The sequence below is a fragment of the Heloderma suspectum genome, chromosome 3 (assembly GCF_057233095.1).
Source record: "Heloderma suspectum isolate Gila_16-S chromosome 3, 16-S_ref, whole genome shotgun sequence".
In the NCBI taxonomy this organism is placed as follows: Eukaryota; Metazoa; Chordata; class Lepidosauria; order Squamata; family Helodermatidae; genus Heloderma; species Heloderma suspectum.
Window position 1 is genome coordinate 24732775 of NC_139460.1, and position 15332 is coordinate 24748106.

General features: G+C 43.7%; 1 protein-coding gene across 1 annotated transcript in view; it reads left to right on the forward strand.

Moving 5' to 3' along the window:
* LOC146349431 (contactin-5-like) overlaps positions 1 to 15332 on the forward strand; it is a 233967-nt gene that overhangs the window by 110996 nt on the left and 107639 nt on the right. The window contains exon 5 of the mRNA XM_084842648.1: positions 13940 to 14143. Coding sequence (XP_084698774.1) covers positions 13940 to 14143 — 204 coding nt within the window. The remainder of the gene's footprint in view (positions 1 to 13939; positions 14144 to 15332) is intronic.

Genomic DNA, 15332 nt, shown 5'->3' on the forward strand with positions numbered 1-15332 from the left:
GAATCCATCCATGAACGGATACCAGAACGAATGACAGCACACAATCCATGAAACACACACAGGATGGCTTTCATAAAATCTGGACATCCCTAATGTGAAATGTGTGCAAAATGCTATAGGCAAAATGCTATGTATACTTAAAAAAAAAAGGTCTTACATTGGGATGCATGACAATTTCAATTTTGCTCGCAAAACATGCAAGCAAGTCCCATTTGAAGCTCTGAATGTGAGCACATGTCCACTGAAAATATTTGCAGATTTCCAAAGATGTACTCACATTTGTCTCATTCCCAATACCCAGTTCATTTCATGCAAAATGAAAATTCCTAATTCACACAAATTTGTTCAGTAGACCAAATCACCTCTGCTTTACTCTATGGAGGAAATTTTTGCCAATTTGGAAATTTCAGCAAATTGGGAGGGGGGAAATTTGCACAAATCTCCCATTCAATCACTGCTTGATTTGCACAAGTTCCCTATTCACACAAAATGAGCAGTGATCATGAATGGGAACAGGGCATGAGATGAGCAGTGAGGAGATGTTCAGAAAATCCTGGTGATGTTGAACATCACTCATTCACCCATCCCTGGTTTTACATTAGGATAGCCCACATTTTGCATCAAGAGAAGCTGGTTTCTCTAAGATCTGTATATTTCACTTGTTTATGATAGTTCATCCCACAATATGTGCACTTTCGCTTGGTATATTCTTTCTAGTCATAGGGATGGGCAAAGATGCATGCAGGGCCTGGAATCCATCACCACCACCATCACCACCACTGGAAATCTTATTCAGCCACTGGTCCCTTTGCTCCTGCGACTCTAGCAGGCATTTCCCACACATTACTCAATGCCTAACATAATTTATCTGGGCCTCATACAAACGTATAACACTCTACCCCCTGTGTGGAGGGGAGAACCCTGGCTCAGCAGTACAGCGGTTTTGTATACAGAAGCTCCCAGATTCAATCCTTGGCATCTCAGGTGAAGGAATTAGGTAGGAGGTGATGAGAAGGACCTGTGCCTGTGAAACAAGCATCATAGATTAAAGAACCACAGGGAGCTCTTGTATCACCTGCCACACAATGCTTTTTTTCCCATCCAGCAGTGGGTCTTTCAGTGTTGAGGGATCACAGAATGACATCAACTACCTGCATGTAGGGGTATATGAGAATTCCATGTTTGCTCACATGTTTTGTCCTGTTCAAAGCCACAAATGAAATTGCAAGGATGTATCAGCCAAAAATGTCCGTCCGCACATTTCTGGACATGTGCTCACATCTGATTTGTGCAACTTCCCAGCTCAATTTTGAGCAAATTTCCCCTGCAGATTGAATCAGCCCTGCTTTAGACTATGGAGGAAAGTTGCGCACATTGGGGAAAATTTGCACAAATATCTCATTCAATCTCTGATTGATTTGCACAATTTTCCCGTTCACACAGAATGAGTGGCAATCACAAACCCAAGTATCAATTGGACACAAAATGAGTGGCAAGGTCATGTTTGGAGAATCCTAGCAATCTCAAACGTCACTCACTCACCCATCCCGACATGCACGTGTGAAGCAGCCCATATTTGTCTGAAGAGTGGACAGGTCATGTAGAAAGAAAGGAAAAAAGGAAGGAAGGAAGGAAGGAAGGAAGGAAGGAAGGAAGGAAGGAAGGAGAGAGAGGGGGGGGGATTTCAGACACTACTTGAAGTTTTTTTTAAAAAAAAGTTATTGCTGAAGGTGTTTTTGTTTCAGAATATTTATAACAATATTCAGAATATTGATATGAGGAGGGCTTTGGATAGGGGCGAATGATCCTTCCTTGTTCTCCTTGACTTCTTAGCAGCTTTTGATACCATTGACCACGGTATCCTTCTGGACCGCCTGGCAGGGTTCGGCATTGCAGACACCATATTACTGTGGTTCCGGTCCTTCCTCTCCGGCAGGTACCAGAGGGTAGCACTGGGAGAGGACGTTTCGGACCCATGGCTGCTCACTTGTGGGTAGGGATGGCCGTGAATTTCTCCACGAATCTCCGGGAGGCCGAATGCCAACACATTCGGCCCCCGAAATTGTTGGTGAAATTCTCCGCCCCCCCGGGATGGGACTTACCTCCCTCGAATGTCCCCCTCAGCGGCGGGTCCCAGCGGCATTTCGGCGGCGTTTGGGTGGGGGCGGGGGCGGTGGCCGATCTTCCGACCGGCTGCTACCGCCACCATTACAAACATTGCCCTTATTTTCGCCGTAGTCTACGTAAATCTTTACGTAGACTACCGAGGCCCAAATAAGGAACGCAAATGGAGGTGCCTATGGGCGCCGCCATTTGCGTACGTGCTTTTTTTTTTTTTCAAAGTCACCCGTGATAGGCTACATAACGATTAACGTAGCCTATCACGGCTGACTTTGGAAATCTAGCTGTGATAGGCTACGTTAATCGTTACATCGCCTATCACGGGTTTTTTTTTTTTTAATTCACTTTTTTATTTCGCACCTGGTGAGACGGGACGCTTCTCCCCGGCCTGAATTTCGGCCGGGAGAGGCGGGGCGCCTCCCCCCCTGGCCTGAATTTCGGCCGGGCGAGGCGGGGAGCCTCCCCCCCAGCCTGAACTTCGGAGGGAGAACTGAAGCACCTCCCCTCCACCGCGAAGGAAGCTGCGGGACCAGGTAAGTGACTTTCGTACATCACTACTTGTGGGGTGCCACAAGGTTCCATCCTCTCCCCGATGCTATTTAACATCTATGTGAAGCCACTGGATGCTATCATCAGGAAGTTTGGGAATCCTGCCCGGCCAGCTCTGCTCCATGGCCAGGCCATGGAGCTGCCGGCCGGGCTAACCCGCAGCAGGGCCGCCAGCCTCTGCCAGGCTGGTGCAGACGCAAATGGCGTCCTGAGTAGGGGACGCCATTTGCATCCCTATAGTAGCCCATGATAGGCTACATAAATATCTACATAGTCTATCACAGGGCCGACGTAGGGACGGAAATAGCAGTCATTACGATAGCCGCCATTTGCGGCCGCAGCAGCCCAGCAGCAGCGGCCGCCGCCACCGAAGCCAGAGCCGCAGCCAGGTAGGCTCCATTTCGCGGGGCTTTCGCGGGGTGGAGGGGTGGGGGGCTCTGTTTTGCCACGGATTCTGGGGGGCTGAATTCACAGGAATTCGGCCCCCCTGGGATCAGTGGCAGAATTCTCTAACATCCCTATAGAACGCGGCGGCTCGCCTGTTTAAAGGCAGCTGCTGGCGTGATCACATCACTCCAGTGCTGAAGGAGTTGCACTGGTTACCAGTTGTTTTCTGGGCCAAATTCAAGGCATCAGTTTTGACCTTTAAAACCCTATATGGTTCTGGCGCAGCCTATCTTAAGGAGCGCCTCCAGCAACACCAGACAGGCCGCTTAACAAGATCAGCCTCGGATGGCCTTCCCTCTGTCCCCATCAGCCAGGACAGATAGGCTGGTGAGGATGAGGGAGGGGGCCTTCTCTGTGGTGGCCCCCACTCTGTGGAACTCCCTCCCTAGGGAACTCCATCATGCCCCCTCTTTAATGAGCTTCCGTCATGCATTAAAAACGTGGCTGTTCAGGCAGGCATTTGGGGTGGGTTAGGGTATTTTAGAAATATGATGTTTTAAAGTAGGATTGTATTGTCTTAAAACTGTTTGTATTGCTGTACATCACCCAGAGTGGCCAGGTGACCAGCCAGGTGGGCAATTAAGAAAGTCAATAAATAAATAAATAAATAAATAATACCAGCTGAGTCCCATTTATTAGTAGTAACAGTAGCTTTAGTATTATAGCACCATTGGAGTAAATACATGGGTTGGATCCAGATTTGGGCATGTGCAATGGGGCTGATGGAAGTGGATTTTCCTACTCCCTACTCCCCACAGCCACCCCTCCAGGCCCTGATAATGATATGCAGAGAGTCAGGGGGGCTCTGCTGAATGGGCTGACCTGCGGTGTGGGCAGGGAGGGTTTTTTTTCCAAAATCGGGGGAGGCACCTTATATGAATGGAGCCCTTTATCAATGGGAGGCAGATCCTGGATCAAACCTATGGTGTTTAACAGTGTCATATAATCACAAGAGATAATCTACCACCACCCCCAAATCATGTCAATTTCAAAAATTGATGACATATTTATTGTTGAATTTTATTTTTTTATTTGAATTATTGTTCTAGGATTTTTATTATATTTTATTATTTCTTCTGCCATTTCCATTCTGCCACTTGGTTCCATAGAGCTTGCAATGAACTCCTTCGGTATCAGACAACCCAAATCAACAGCACTAACTATAATTATTGCGGGTACTGTGTGGTATTAATTTTACTGGATGCTTTATTATTTTCAGGTGAATTTACATCTCAACTCCATGCAACAAGTACAAATTTCATGCAAAGACATACAGTTTCATTACTGCACACTGTCCTTCATGCTAGGAGAGGTGTTTGCCTCCAGTGCAGATAATAAAAATGGGGATTCCAGTGATGGAAAGCCCTTCACAGCATCTCTGATGCATTTGAAGCTGCAGATATAGACAACGTAACAGCTAGAAGAACTATTATATTTTTTACCTGGCTTTGACCCCAGTATGTCAAATCTGTGTGATATGTCTTTTTAATCATACTATCATCAGTAGTGCCTTGGAAAATTCATTTCAGATGAGATAGTGTAGCACTGGGAATGCTGATCTGGTAAGACCCTACTATTAGGAGAAGGAGATCAAATTGTGTCAGCTCAGGAAACAAGAGAAGAAATGGATCTCCCTGAATTAGTTTTTAAAAGTTCATAAGGAACAAAACAAAACAAAAAGCATTCACCTCAAAGATACTTCTCAGCAGAAAATCTGATCTTTTTGTCTCCCCGTTTTGTCGTTAGGTAGCTTAGATCTTCCTCCAGACATGCAAGAATGAATAAAATGAAGCACAATAATATATGGAAATAGGTTCAACATTTAGAAAGGCTTTCCAAATGACCTTCGGAAACTAGATACAGAACTCCTGGAGGGATATCTGTAAACAAGATGGGCTATTCATAAAACGAAATGCCAGCTCTGCTGTCACCATGGTGACTTAATCACTTCAACAACCAAACTTTGTAAATAGCAGGGTTTGCTGGCAGACAATAGCTCCCTCTCAGCATCCCATGAGAATGCCAATTTATGGCTACCTTTACCATTCATGATTTTGTTCTTTATATTCTGAGCATACTGTGGTGAATGTGTGATGAATTGTACTTAAAAGTTTGTTTTCTGACATCTGTACATTGCAATTTTAGTGCAACCGTCTGTGTGATTTCTGCTTAGCAGCTGATATAGGTCTCAGATTAAAAATAAAATATCAAGCCATGAAAATAAAATATAAGTAGTGTCTGTGTGTATGCATATATTCCCAAAGAAAAAGGAAACAACCCTGCATACTACAGTGGTAAAACCCTTCCTTTGTCTCACCTATGTGTGTGTGTTTTTTTCTAAAACAGACACTTGGATCAATTTTTTTGCTTCAGAACCTGCTGGCATACAAACAGTGTGCATAATGGAGTTAAGAATTTTAGCATCATATGTGGGGGAGAATTAAGCACATGCATCATTCTCCCAATGAAATCAATGAGACTTAAAAGTGCTTAACATTTGACTAGATAATGTGAAATATACTGTTTCTAGGGGTTGCAAACTTTCAGAATGACTGCCCCACTTCCACCACCACCACTGCTGCTTTGAGGTGAGCCAGGAGAAGGACCCAACATGGAACCTGGCCAATAATATATGGGTAGAGCCATGATAAAACCTGTTAGGGTATGGGCAGAGCCTGGTGGTTTTTGAGGTGAAGTTAATAGTTGCTTCTGGTTGTGGTCATTCAGCTGCTCACATCTCAGAGGAAATACTTATTGTCAGATTTTATTTTATTTTTCATTTCAACTAGTTCAGGAAAGATCTGGATCCTTAATCTTTTGCACAACAGGTTCATGAATGAAAAGGGGAGGGGGGAAATAATGTATTTCAGGAAGTGAATGTGTTCATAAACGGGGGAGAGCTGTAGAGCTAAAAACTACCCCAGGGTACTGCAAAATGGACTAAAGCGAGCCTAGAGTGCATCCACCACCCTATGCCCATCAGAGTGAGAAGACCCCATGCACCACTGGTTGCCAATGTATAGGCACTGACCTCATCCACAGGGACGGGGTAGGGAGCCTGGAGGTGCCAACATTCCCTGAGGCTGTCACAATATAGCTGACAGGCACAAAGAAATCCCAGGAGCATCCCCGTTATCCATAAAGCTTGCTCCCATCTCAGGAGTTCTCTGGCTGATTGGGCAAAGCAAAGGGCAGGATGCCAAAAGGCAGTATTAACCGGGTTATCCCATATTTGCAAGGTCAGTGCCTTGCCATTGATCTGGGCATGGATCAAGAAATATGTATCTTTTTCAGTGTAAGAGTGAAGTGTGCTTCTGATTTGAACCCAGTGCCCCAGGTGTCAAAAGTGTGGGAAACACTGCATGAACAGGACCACCATTGAACCCTGAATCATCACCAAATGTAAACACAGTAAAATGGTTGAAGTGGTTCACACTGACTCTGTTTTTCAGCCATCACTCTAATTAATGGATGAATTATTAAAAGGCCATGCTGTCAGGCTGCTGATTAAATACCTTTGATTTTACATCAGTCACTGTGAAGCCGAGTGATGGCTACATTTCAGATAAAGCGAACTGCCTCTAACCCATACCAATTATCGGAGACTTATTTCTCTCCATGTGAATGAGGAACAGGTGCCTCTAATTAAAAAAATGTTTTCTCTGAAAATGTTCCTCTGTTACGATATAAACACTTGTGTTATCACTTATCGTTATAGCCAGAGAAGGCCTTATGTCAAACCACGGCATTACCGCTTTCAGCAGGGGGAGGGGGATAGGGGAACAGTTGGGAGAGAGACAAAATGTGTTGATTATAATTTATGAGAACTCATGTAGACTAGTGGCTAAAAAGTGTGAGCAGGACAGTTCCCTATTCAAGTATTAGTTCAGCACAGGCAAGCTTGTCTAAGACATTTGCTGCCTGTGGCAGAACAGCAAATGGTTCCCCCTCCCCCAAAGTGGGGTGAGTTGCTGGGCAACATGAACAAGAGCGATGTTTCTCGGGAACGTGGGTGGGAGGGTGCTGTTGCACTTGTGTTCTGCTTGTAGGTTTCTGGTCGACAGCTGGTTGGCCTCTATGTGAACAGAATGCTGAACTAGGTGGACCCTTGGTCTGATCCAGCAGGGCTCTTCTTGTTTTTAAGTGACGTACATAGTACTTAAGGCTGGCCAGGTTAGTTTGGCTCTTGAGGCAGAAAATCCCACAATTGTCTTGGGGGAGCTGGGGGTGGCGACGGCCGACAGGAAACTCTGGCGTGGGCTGGTCCATGAAGTCACAAAGAGTTGGAAGCGACTGAGCGAATAAACAACAAAAGAAATAAAATTATGGTGATGATGATGATGAAGATAAGTTACAATTTGCTATCCTTTTGTGACACCCAAACTCAGTTGCCTGAGGCCACCGCCTCACTCTCCCTAATGGCAGAGCCGGCCTGAGCAACTATTGTCTCATCCTCAGCATCTTCTCTCCTCTCCCCCACCCCACTCTACCTATCTGCAATGTAGAGGTAGGAATGCCAACAATGTAGAGGTAAAGGGCTATTGCAAGGAATACTGAGTTGAGAAATGTGTTGAACACATAAATGTGTGGTATATAAATGTTGATCGTAAGATACATGTATGCCTTATGGATTTTGAGAATCACTTTGAATTATAATACCATTGGTCCAGTGGCATATCTTTACTAACTCTTTCTTTCTGTGGAATAGTAACAGAGCCTGTTCTTCACACAATATGTTACATAATTATTTTATGAAATTCATTGTCAGAAGATGTGGTGATGGCTTTAAAAGGAGATTAAACAAATTCATGGATGAGAGATAGCTATTAGCCATGACAGCTAAGTGGGACTTCTATGTTCCATTCCTAAGTAGCCCTCTACCTGTTTCTTCTCACATCTGAAACACTAATTGACCATTTGATGCCCTGCCTGATAACCATGGGCTCGCCTTCGCCCCCATGTCGGTGCATCTACCCTTATGCTATGGTTATTTTGAGTTTTTATTTGAGTTAAGAACCTTATATCCAGTTTGTTTACTGAGACTGCAATCCTGTAGATGTGTACTCAGAATTACGTCCCATTGCATTCAATGGGGCTTACTCCCAGGTAAATAACTATAGGATTGCAGCATTAAATATACTGATTTTTACATTTCCACTCAACAAATCCATTAATAAACCCCTGCTTGAATCCAGGTCTCTTGGGTGTAAGTAAGTAGGACATATTATTAGCTATTTACTGTTATGGCCACCCTTTGTTGTATATATTTTTCCTTTAGCTTCTGTGTGAGACCATGGTCCTGCCTAAAGCTCATTCATTGCCTTTGCTGGGCAATGCCCAACTGGATCTGTCCAAAATGTATGTCATGTTTCCTGTAGCGTTTTGATTTCCCTGGAATCATCTAGAGCAGGGATGGACAGAATCTCCAGATATTTTGGACTCGGAAGTCCCAGAAGCCCATGGCAGCATGGTTCAGTGGTCAGAAATGCTGGGAGTTGAAGTCCAGAGCATCTGACGATCTATGTTCTGCTCACCCCTGATCTAGAGCCCACCTGAGTGGAACAATACAGAGGAAGCCCTTTCCCCAAAATGGAGTAAATTGGATTCATATAGATTTCACTTCTTGGGAGGAGATTCATCTATTCTTTCAGCAACTGTAGCAGTCCATAGGCAAGTGCATTTTCTGTCTCTGAGGAGCTCAAAAGCATCCCTAGCATTAGTGAGATATGATTTAATCTAGACCAGTGATTTTCAAACTCTGCTCTGAGGAACTCATGAGTTAAGGACATAAATACATAGGAAGAGCCCTGATGGACAAGACCAAAGGCCTGTCTAGTCCAACATCACCTTTTTCACAGTAGCCAACCAGATGCCTCTGAGAAGCCTACAATCAGCACATGATACCAGTAGTAGCCCTCTTCCAACTGGTATTTATATGCATGCTGCCTCTGAGCCTGCAGGGTCGCATATATCCATCATGACCAGCAGCCATTTAGGTGTGTGCAAGCATTCATCTACAATGCAAGTATATGGAAACATTGCATAGTTAGTGTGAAGATCTGAAAGACCTTGCAAGCAAGTTGTGCTGCACATGCTTAGAAAACTCTTGTGCACAAGAACCCTGCCTAATCAGGGTTCCCAATCATGGGAGTCTTGCAAGTGCATTCAGCTGCATTTTCAGCATCCTTTTCAGATCTTTATGCTAAATGCACAAAGATCTGGATGTGTGGGGACATTGGGAGCTGACATGCACACACATATCCCCTCCCCAGGTTTTTATTTTTGTTTACTCTTGTTGCAAGCAAATGCCTGCATAGATCTATTGATTGATACCCTTACCTTCCATTAATTTGTCTAATCCCCTTTTAAAGCCATCTAGGCTAGATGGCTTTTAAAAAAAAGAGAGAGATGTGGCCGTCGTCACATCTTGTTGTAGCAAATTCCATAGTTCAATGATGTGCTGCATGAAGAAGTACTTCCTTTTGTCTGTCCTGAATCTCCCACCATTCAGCTTCATTGGAGGAGCCCAGGTTCTACGATTACAAAGAAGGAAGAAAACTGTTTCTCAATCCACTTTCTCCACATTATGTAGAAAAAGAAAATCTTATCAGAAATTTCTCACTTAGAAGCTCAGAAATAGCAGTCAAGCTTCTTCTTTGGGGGGGAGGGGGGACAACTTTCCAGAAAAAAAGGAAAAGCAGCTGATCATCTCTCAAAATCCGCAGCCACAGAGGCAAATGGCTGTGCCGTAAGGTACAGTAACGGGCTGGCCAGCTTCACTTATAAACTGAGAATCCTTTTCAGCCTGCAGGAATCTCAACAGACAACTAACTGAGATGTAAAGAGGGTTCTCTGTAGTTAGAAATTTTGAAAGGCACTGATTTAGACCATTATTAATATTATTATCATAGTTGTTATTTTAGTATGTACATTTATATACCACCGTTCTTCCATTATGGGACTCAAGGTGGAGTACAATGAAGTTTCCAGGTGATCTCCCATTCACACACTGACCAGACTCAGACCTGCTTAGCTTCAGCAAGCTGGCTGTGTCATGTGCCCTCAGGCCATCCCCTGGGATGTCATAGACTTATAACATTACCCCCCCCCCAAAAAAGGAACACCTAAAAGGATTTGCAACTAAACTAGTTTCACCCTTATCACGAGAAAAGGAAGTTGAGTGGTCTATGGAAATAATAGATGTTTAGAAATAGTGGGGAGATGCTTCCAATCTTTGTGACCTTAAATTCCCCCAACTTTCTAACTATCCACTGGCAATGAGGCTTCTTCGTTTTTAGCACATTAGAAATAAATGTACCATGAGGGTAGATGGTGGTTACTGTTTTCATACTGCTTCTCAGGCTGAAAACAGTAGCTCAGACAATTAGTAGATGAAAGCCCAGGACTTACTCTACTGGAAAAGCATTTTGTGTCTTGGAGCAGCGGCAAATCGGCAATGACTTTCTATTACTGTGCTAACCTTGACATTTCTGCCTTTAAAGCCAGCCCTGACAAGACTGTCAGAGAACCGACAGCAGAGCAAGGCTGCCTCGAAGCTAATGCCGGGTGTCAAAAGTTCAGCAGCTTAGAAGAATTGAGGGATGGGGGTGGGAGGAGAAGATGAGATAATGGAAGTGGAGAAGATAGAACATGAAAATTGAGATGGAGCTATGTCTTCTAAGACAGCTCTGGCAGAAGGAGGACTCAACTATTGTAGCAGTTGCTATCCATCTGTCTTCTCTTCCTCGACCGCCCTTCCAATGTGACTGTGAGGAGTACCATCAGAAAACAGAAAGGGAGAGAAAGAGGAAAGGAGATGTGTCTGGAAAATCTGCAACTGTGTACTGGGAGAGAGTTCTATAGATGTCCCTTGGCACTAGCAATTATGAAGAAGAATACCGCTGCTCCCCCCTGTAAAGTATGACTTTGTGATAACAGCAGCCATTACATCAATATCTGCCTCATCCCAGTCCTATGTGCGTGCCTTGCAATGAATGCTTCTCGTACAGAGGAAAATGGTTCACACTGCCATACTGTAAATGGGGCTGAGTCAAGAATGGATGTGGGCATACAGAGGTGGGTGACAACCTGCACAGCTATTCTCCATCCATTCCCTCTACTTGGTGTGAGAGGGGGCAGGGGGTCATAAGTAAGAATTATAGGTTTCTTCCATACTAGGATCCATCAGCACCACTGAGTAGGGATGGACAGACCTACCCCTGTCCATTTTTGGCAGGCACCCACTGAAGCACTGTCCTCCATTTGAGGCTCCCCCCCCCAGACCTGTGCTTGAGCCCCCACAAGTTTACTGAGCACATGCACTCACACTGGATCCCATCCACAAGCACCCGCCATTTTCCTGAGCTTGTTTTTTTTATGAAAACTGAGGTCTTTAAAATACGCATATTTAAATATGTGCAAATTCAGGTTGGGAAAGGTTGATATACACAATATTAGAGGTGTAAATGGGCCATTTACCTATACAAGCTTAACTGGGAGTAAGCCCCACTGAACTGAGCACAATTTGACTTACTTCTGAGTAGTCATGTATAGGATTGTGCTGTTAATGTTGCAACGAAGCTGCTATGTTTGCATTCATGGTAAAGTAGTAAAAGTATTTATACATACACAGATTCCTAATGTGTTGGAAGCATTTCAGTTGTGGCACTTTGTTGGGCTTTTTGCTTCTAACTCCAGTGTTATTTGACCCCCCCAAAAAGTATAGAAGTAAGAATTTGTGAGGTGAATGGGTAAGAATAAAACCCCTTACCTCACACTGTTACAGAACAAACTGGTCTAGAAACAGTGTAGACCAAACATGTGTAAGGGAGAGCAGGAACAGTGGGCGCTGTCCTGTTTCCTCCATCGCGCATTGCACTTGCATGGTTTCTGACCCTATGAAAGGGGCTAAAATGTGAGATGCAAACTGGGAAAGCCTGGCTAAAATCTCATCTGAATTTTCTCATATATTTTCTCAGCTGCCATTCCTCATCTGAAATATTGGAATAATAAAACTGGTTTACCTCATGGCAGGGGTGGAATTCTAACTCAAGAAGGTGGACACCCTGCAGATGATATGCTCTCCCCCAGTATTACTCTGCCATAACCCAGACTAGTACAATGTGTCACAAGCACAAAGCAAGAACTAGAAATATGTGCCAAGCCAATAATTCAAGCACATAATCTCATCCACAGGCTACAAATGAAGTCACAAAACAGATAATATGCTTCTATGTGTCATATTATCAAGGAATGAACCATTTGTAAAATGGGTAAATAATTTTTTCTAGCCTGTCTTAGAAAACAGCGCATAGTTAAACTATGGAATTCACTACCACAAGACGTAGTGATGGCCACCAATTTGGACAACTTTAAAAGTGGTGCTGATGGATCCTAGTATGGAAGAAACCTATAATTCTTATTTATGACCCCCTGCCCCCTCTCACACCAAGTAGAGGGAATGGATGGAGAATAGCTGTGCAGGTTGTCACCAACAAATTCATGGAGGAGAAGGCTATCGATGGCTACTAGTCCTGATGGCTATATGCCACCTCCAGAATCAGAGGATGTATAGCTCTGTACACCAGTTACTGGGGAACATGGGAGGGAGGGTGCTTTTGCACTCGTGTCCTGCTTGTGAGTTCTCCATGGGTAGCTGGTTGACCACCGTGTGAACAGAATACTGGACTACATGAACCCTTGGTCTGACCCAGTATAGCTCTTCTTATATCCTTATGGGGTGCATTATTCACATTTAGTGTTCCTAAACATGTATACTGTTTTCTGTTAACAAAAATAAAAGTTCAATAGTGGGAACACAATACAAGTAAAAGATTAAATCCTGAGAACTTAACATGAGTAAACATTAAATACTGAGACCACAAGAAAATAAACTAGGTAGGCTGGTCCTATACTCTCAAATAGCTAGGAAGTTCACTCTCACCCTCCAAATTCCACCCCTCCCTCATGGGGATAAGCCATTAGCAAGGATTACTTTGATAATGACAGTGAAGTGCTTTGAACACTTGAAATGTGCCTAATATATAGGGATTGATATGCAATCATATTTATGAGCTGCAAGAGAGCTATCTGAGAGGACATCGCTCAGTGCTAGTGCCTAAGATGTATATGTGGAAAGTCCCATGTTCAGTCCTGGGCATCTCCAGTTAATATCAGGTTTAACACCTATCCAGTGAAGGTATTTCAGGTAGCCAGGATGGGTAAGACCTCTACTTGAAGAGGTAGGAAGCTGCTGTCAAGCAGGGCAGACAATGCTGATCAAAACAGATAGACCAATGGCCTTACTCATTATAAAGAAGCTTCCAATGGCAACTGGTGACTCCAGTTCTGGAGGGGCTGTGATTTCATTCAGGGCTTTAGTTACCACCACCAGCTAAAACTCTAATGGTGCTATCCAAGGTGCTATCCAACCCTACCCCAAAAATGGGTTCAGCATGTTGGATAGCACCATATCTGCAGAAAGTGAAAAAAGGAACATGTTTCCCATAGTTCACTAAAAAAAGAAAAAAAAAAGAAATGCATGCCTGTATAAAGAGATGTTCTTGTTTCTATAGAACATCTAGCCCCACAGGATGGGACAAACAAATGACAAGATGTTCTGTTCTATGAATGTTTGTTACTTGCTGCCCTGACTTGAGCAATCAGAGACATATCCATGCAAACCTCCCCAAGCTAACTTTTAACAGAAGATTGCAGTTTCTTAAGGAACAATAACTTCAGGCCACTTTCATTTGCAGATTTACTGATCTGACTTGGTTGCCAATTTTTTCTTTTAAAAAACTGCTGCTTTTTTATTTTCCAGAGATCATCTATAGCTGGGTGTTTAATGAGTTCCCCTCCTTTGTGGCAGAGGACAGCCGGCGGTTCATCTCCCAGGAAACAGGCAACTTGTACATATCCAAGGTACAGCCATCAGATGTAGGGAGTTACATCTGCCTGGTGAAGAACACAGTGACCAACGCCAGGGTCCTTAGCCCTCCTACACCACTGACACTCCGAACGGATGGTAAGCAATCTTTGTGTCAATAAGCAAACTGAAATATGTGGGTGCAGGGGTGTTGAACAGAGACAAAGGGCTTCTCCACATGGGGGTTTTATCCTGCAATTGAGATTGGTCACTCACAGCAGTTTTCTGGTCCTTTACCTGAAATCGTCAAGCTCCAGCATCTCTCTCGTACTTTCCGAGCACTTCCGCGGCTTAATTTGAAATGGAAATAATGTGGCAACAAAAAGTTATTTTTCCCATTTCTCCATGAAATGAGGAAATCCTGCAGTGAGAGGAGCTAGACCACAGCACCATCTAGTGGCTCCATAAATGAAAAATATAGAACTCATGGATAAAGGGGACAAGTGGGGGAGGGAAGCACACGTAAAGGGAGATCTTAATCCTGAAAAGAATCTGGAAGCTGAAGCCCTGGGAAAATCGCCGGACAAAAAGCTTCTGTGTGGAGAATCCCATAATGGGGTGTTCAACCATAATTGGATGTACAAACAGTGACGCATGTTCATTCTGTCAAAATTGGATTAGTGTAATGTGTCTTACATGGAACTGCCTCTACTCTTCAGAGGCTCCAGAAGCTTCAGCTGGTGGAGAATGCCTCAGCATTCCACATGAGGCACGCAGGAACATGGCTGTCTGAGCCTATTATGTGCAATTCAGAACAGCTGCACTGATACCAATATATTTCTGGCTGCAATTCAAAGGGCTGGTTATGATTAGGGATAGATGAACCTGACTGTATTGCTTTCTATAACATTCTCATTTTTTTCAAAGCGCAAGTTTGGTGCCATTTTCTGCATCAATCTGCAAAAAAAAAATATGTTTTTTTATTATTTGTATCCATTTTCATGCACATGAAATTGGTACAGCTTTGTGTGCAATTTGCTGATAGATATAGATATAGATATAGATATAGATATAGATAGCAATTTCCCTGATATATGCCTTTGTGTCTGCTATTATCCATAATGTACACATTTATGTTATTTTTCTAATGAAAGCATTTTTGTATGCATTTTCTGATCAGAGAACTGGATCACAAAACTCAGAGATGTGTGAAAATTGTGTACTAGTTCAGGAAGTATGCTGTAGGCTTTATTAAAATGAGAACCAAATGAATTTTACCCTTATCCCTACATATTACCTATAAATAGGGCTGTGCACCACTTCGGCCCGAAGCCCGAACCCCGAGTTG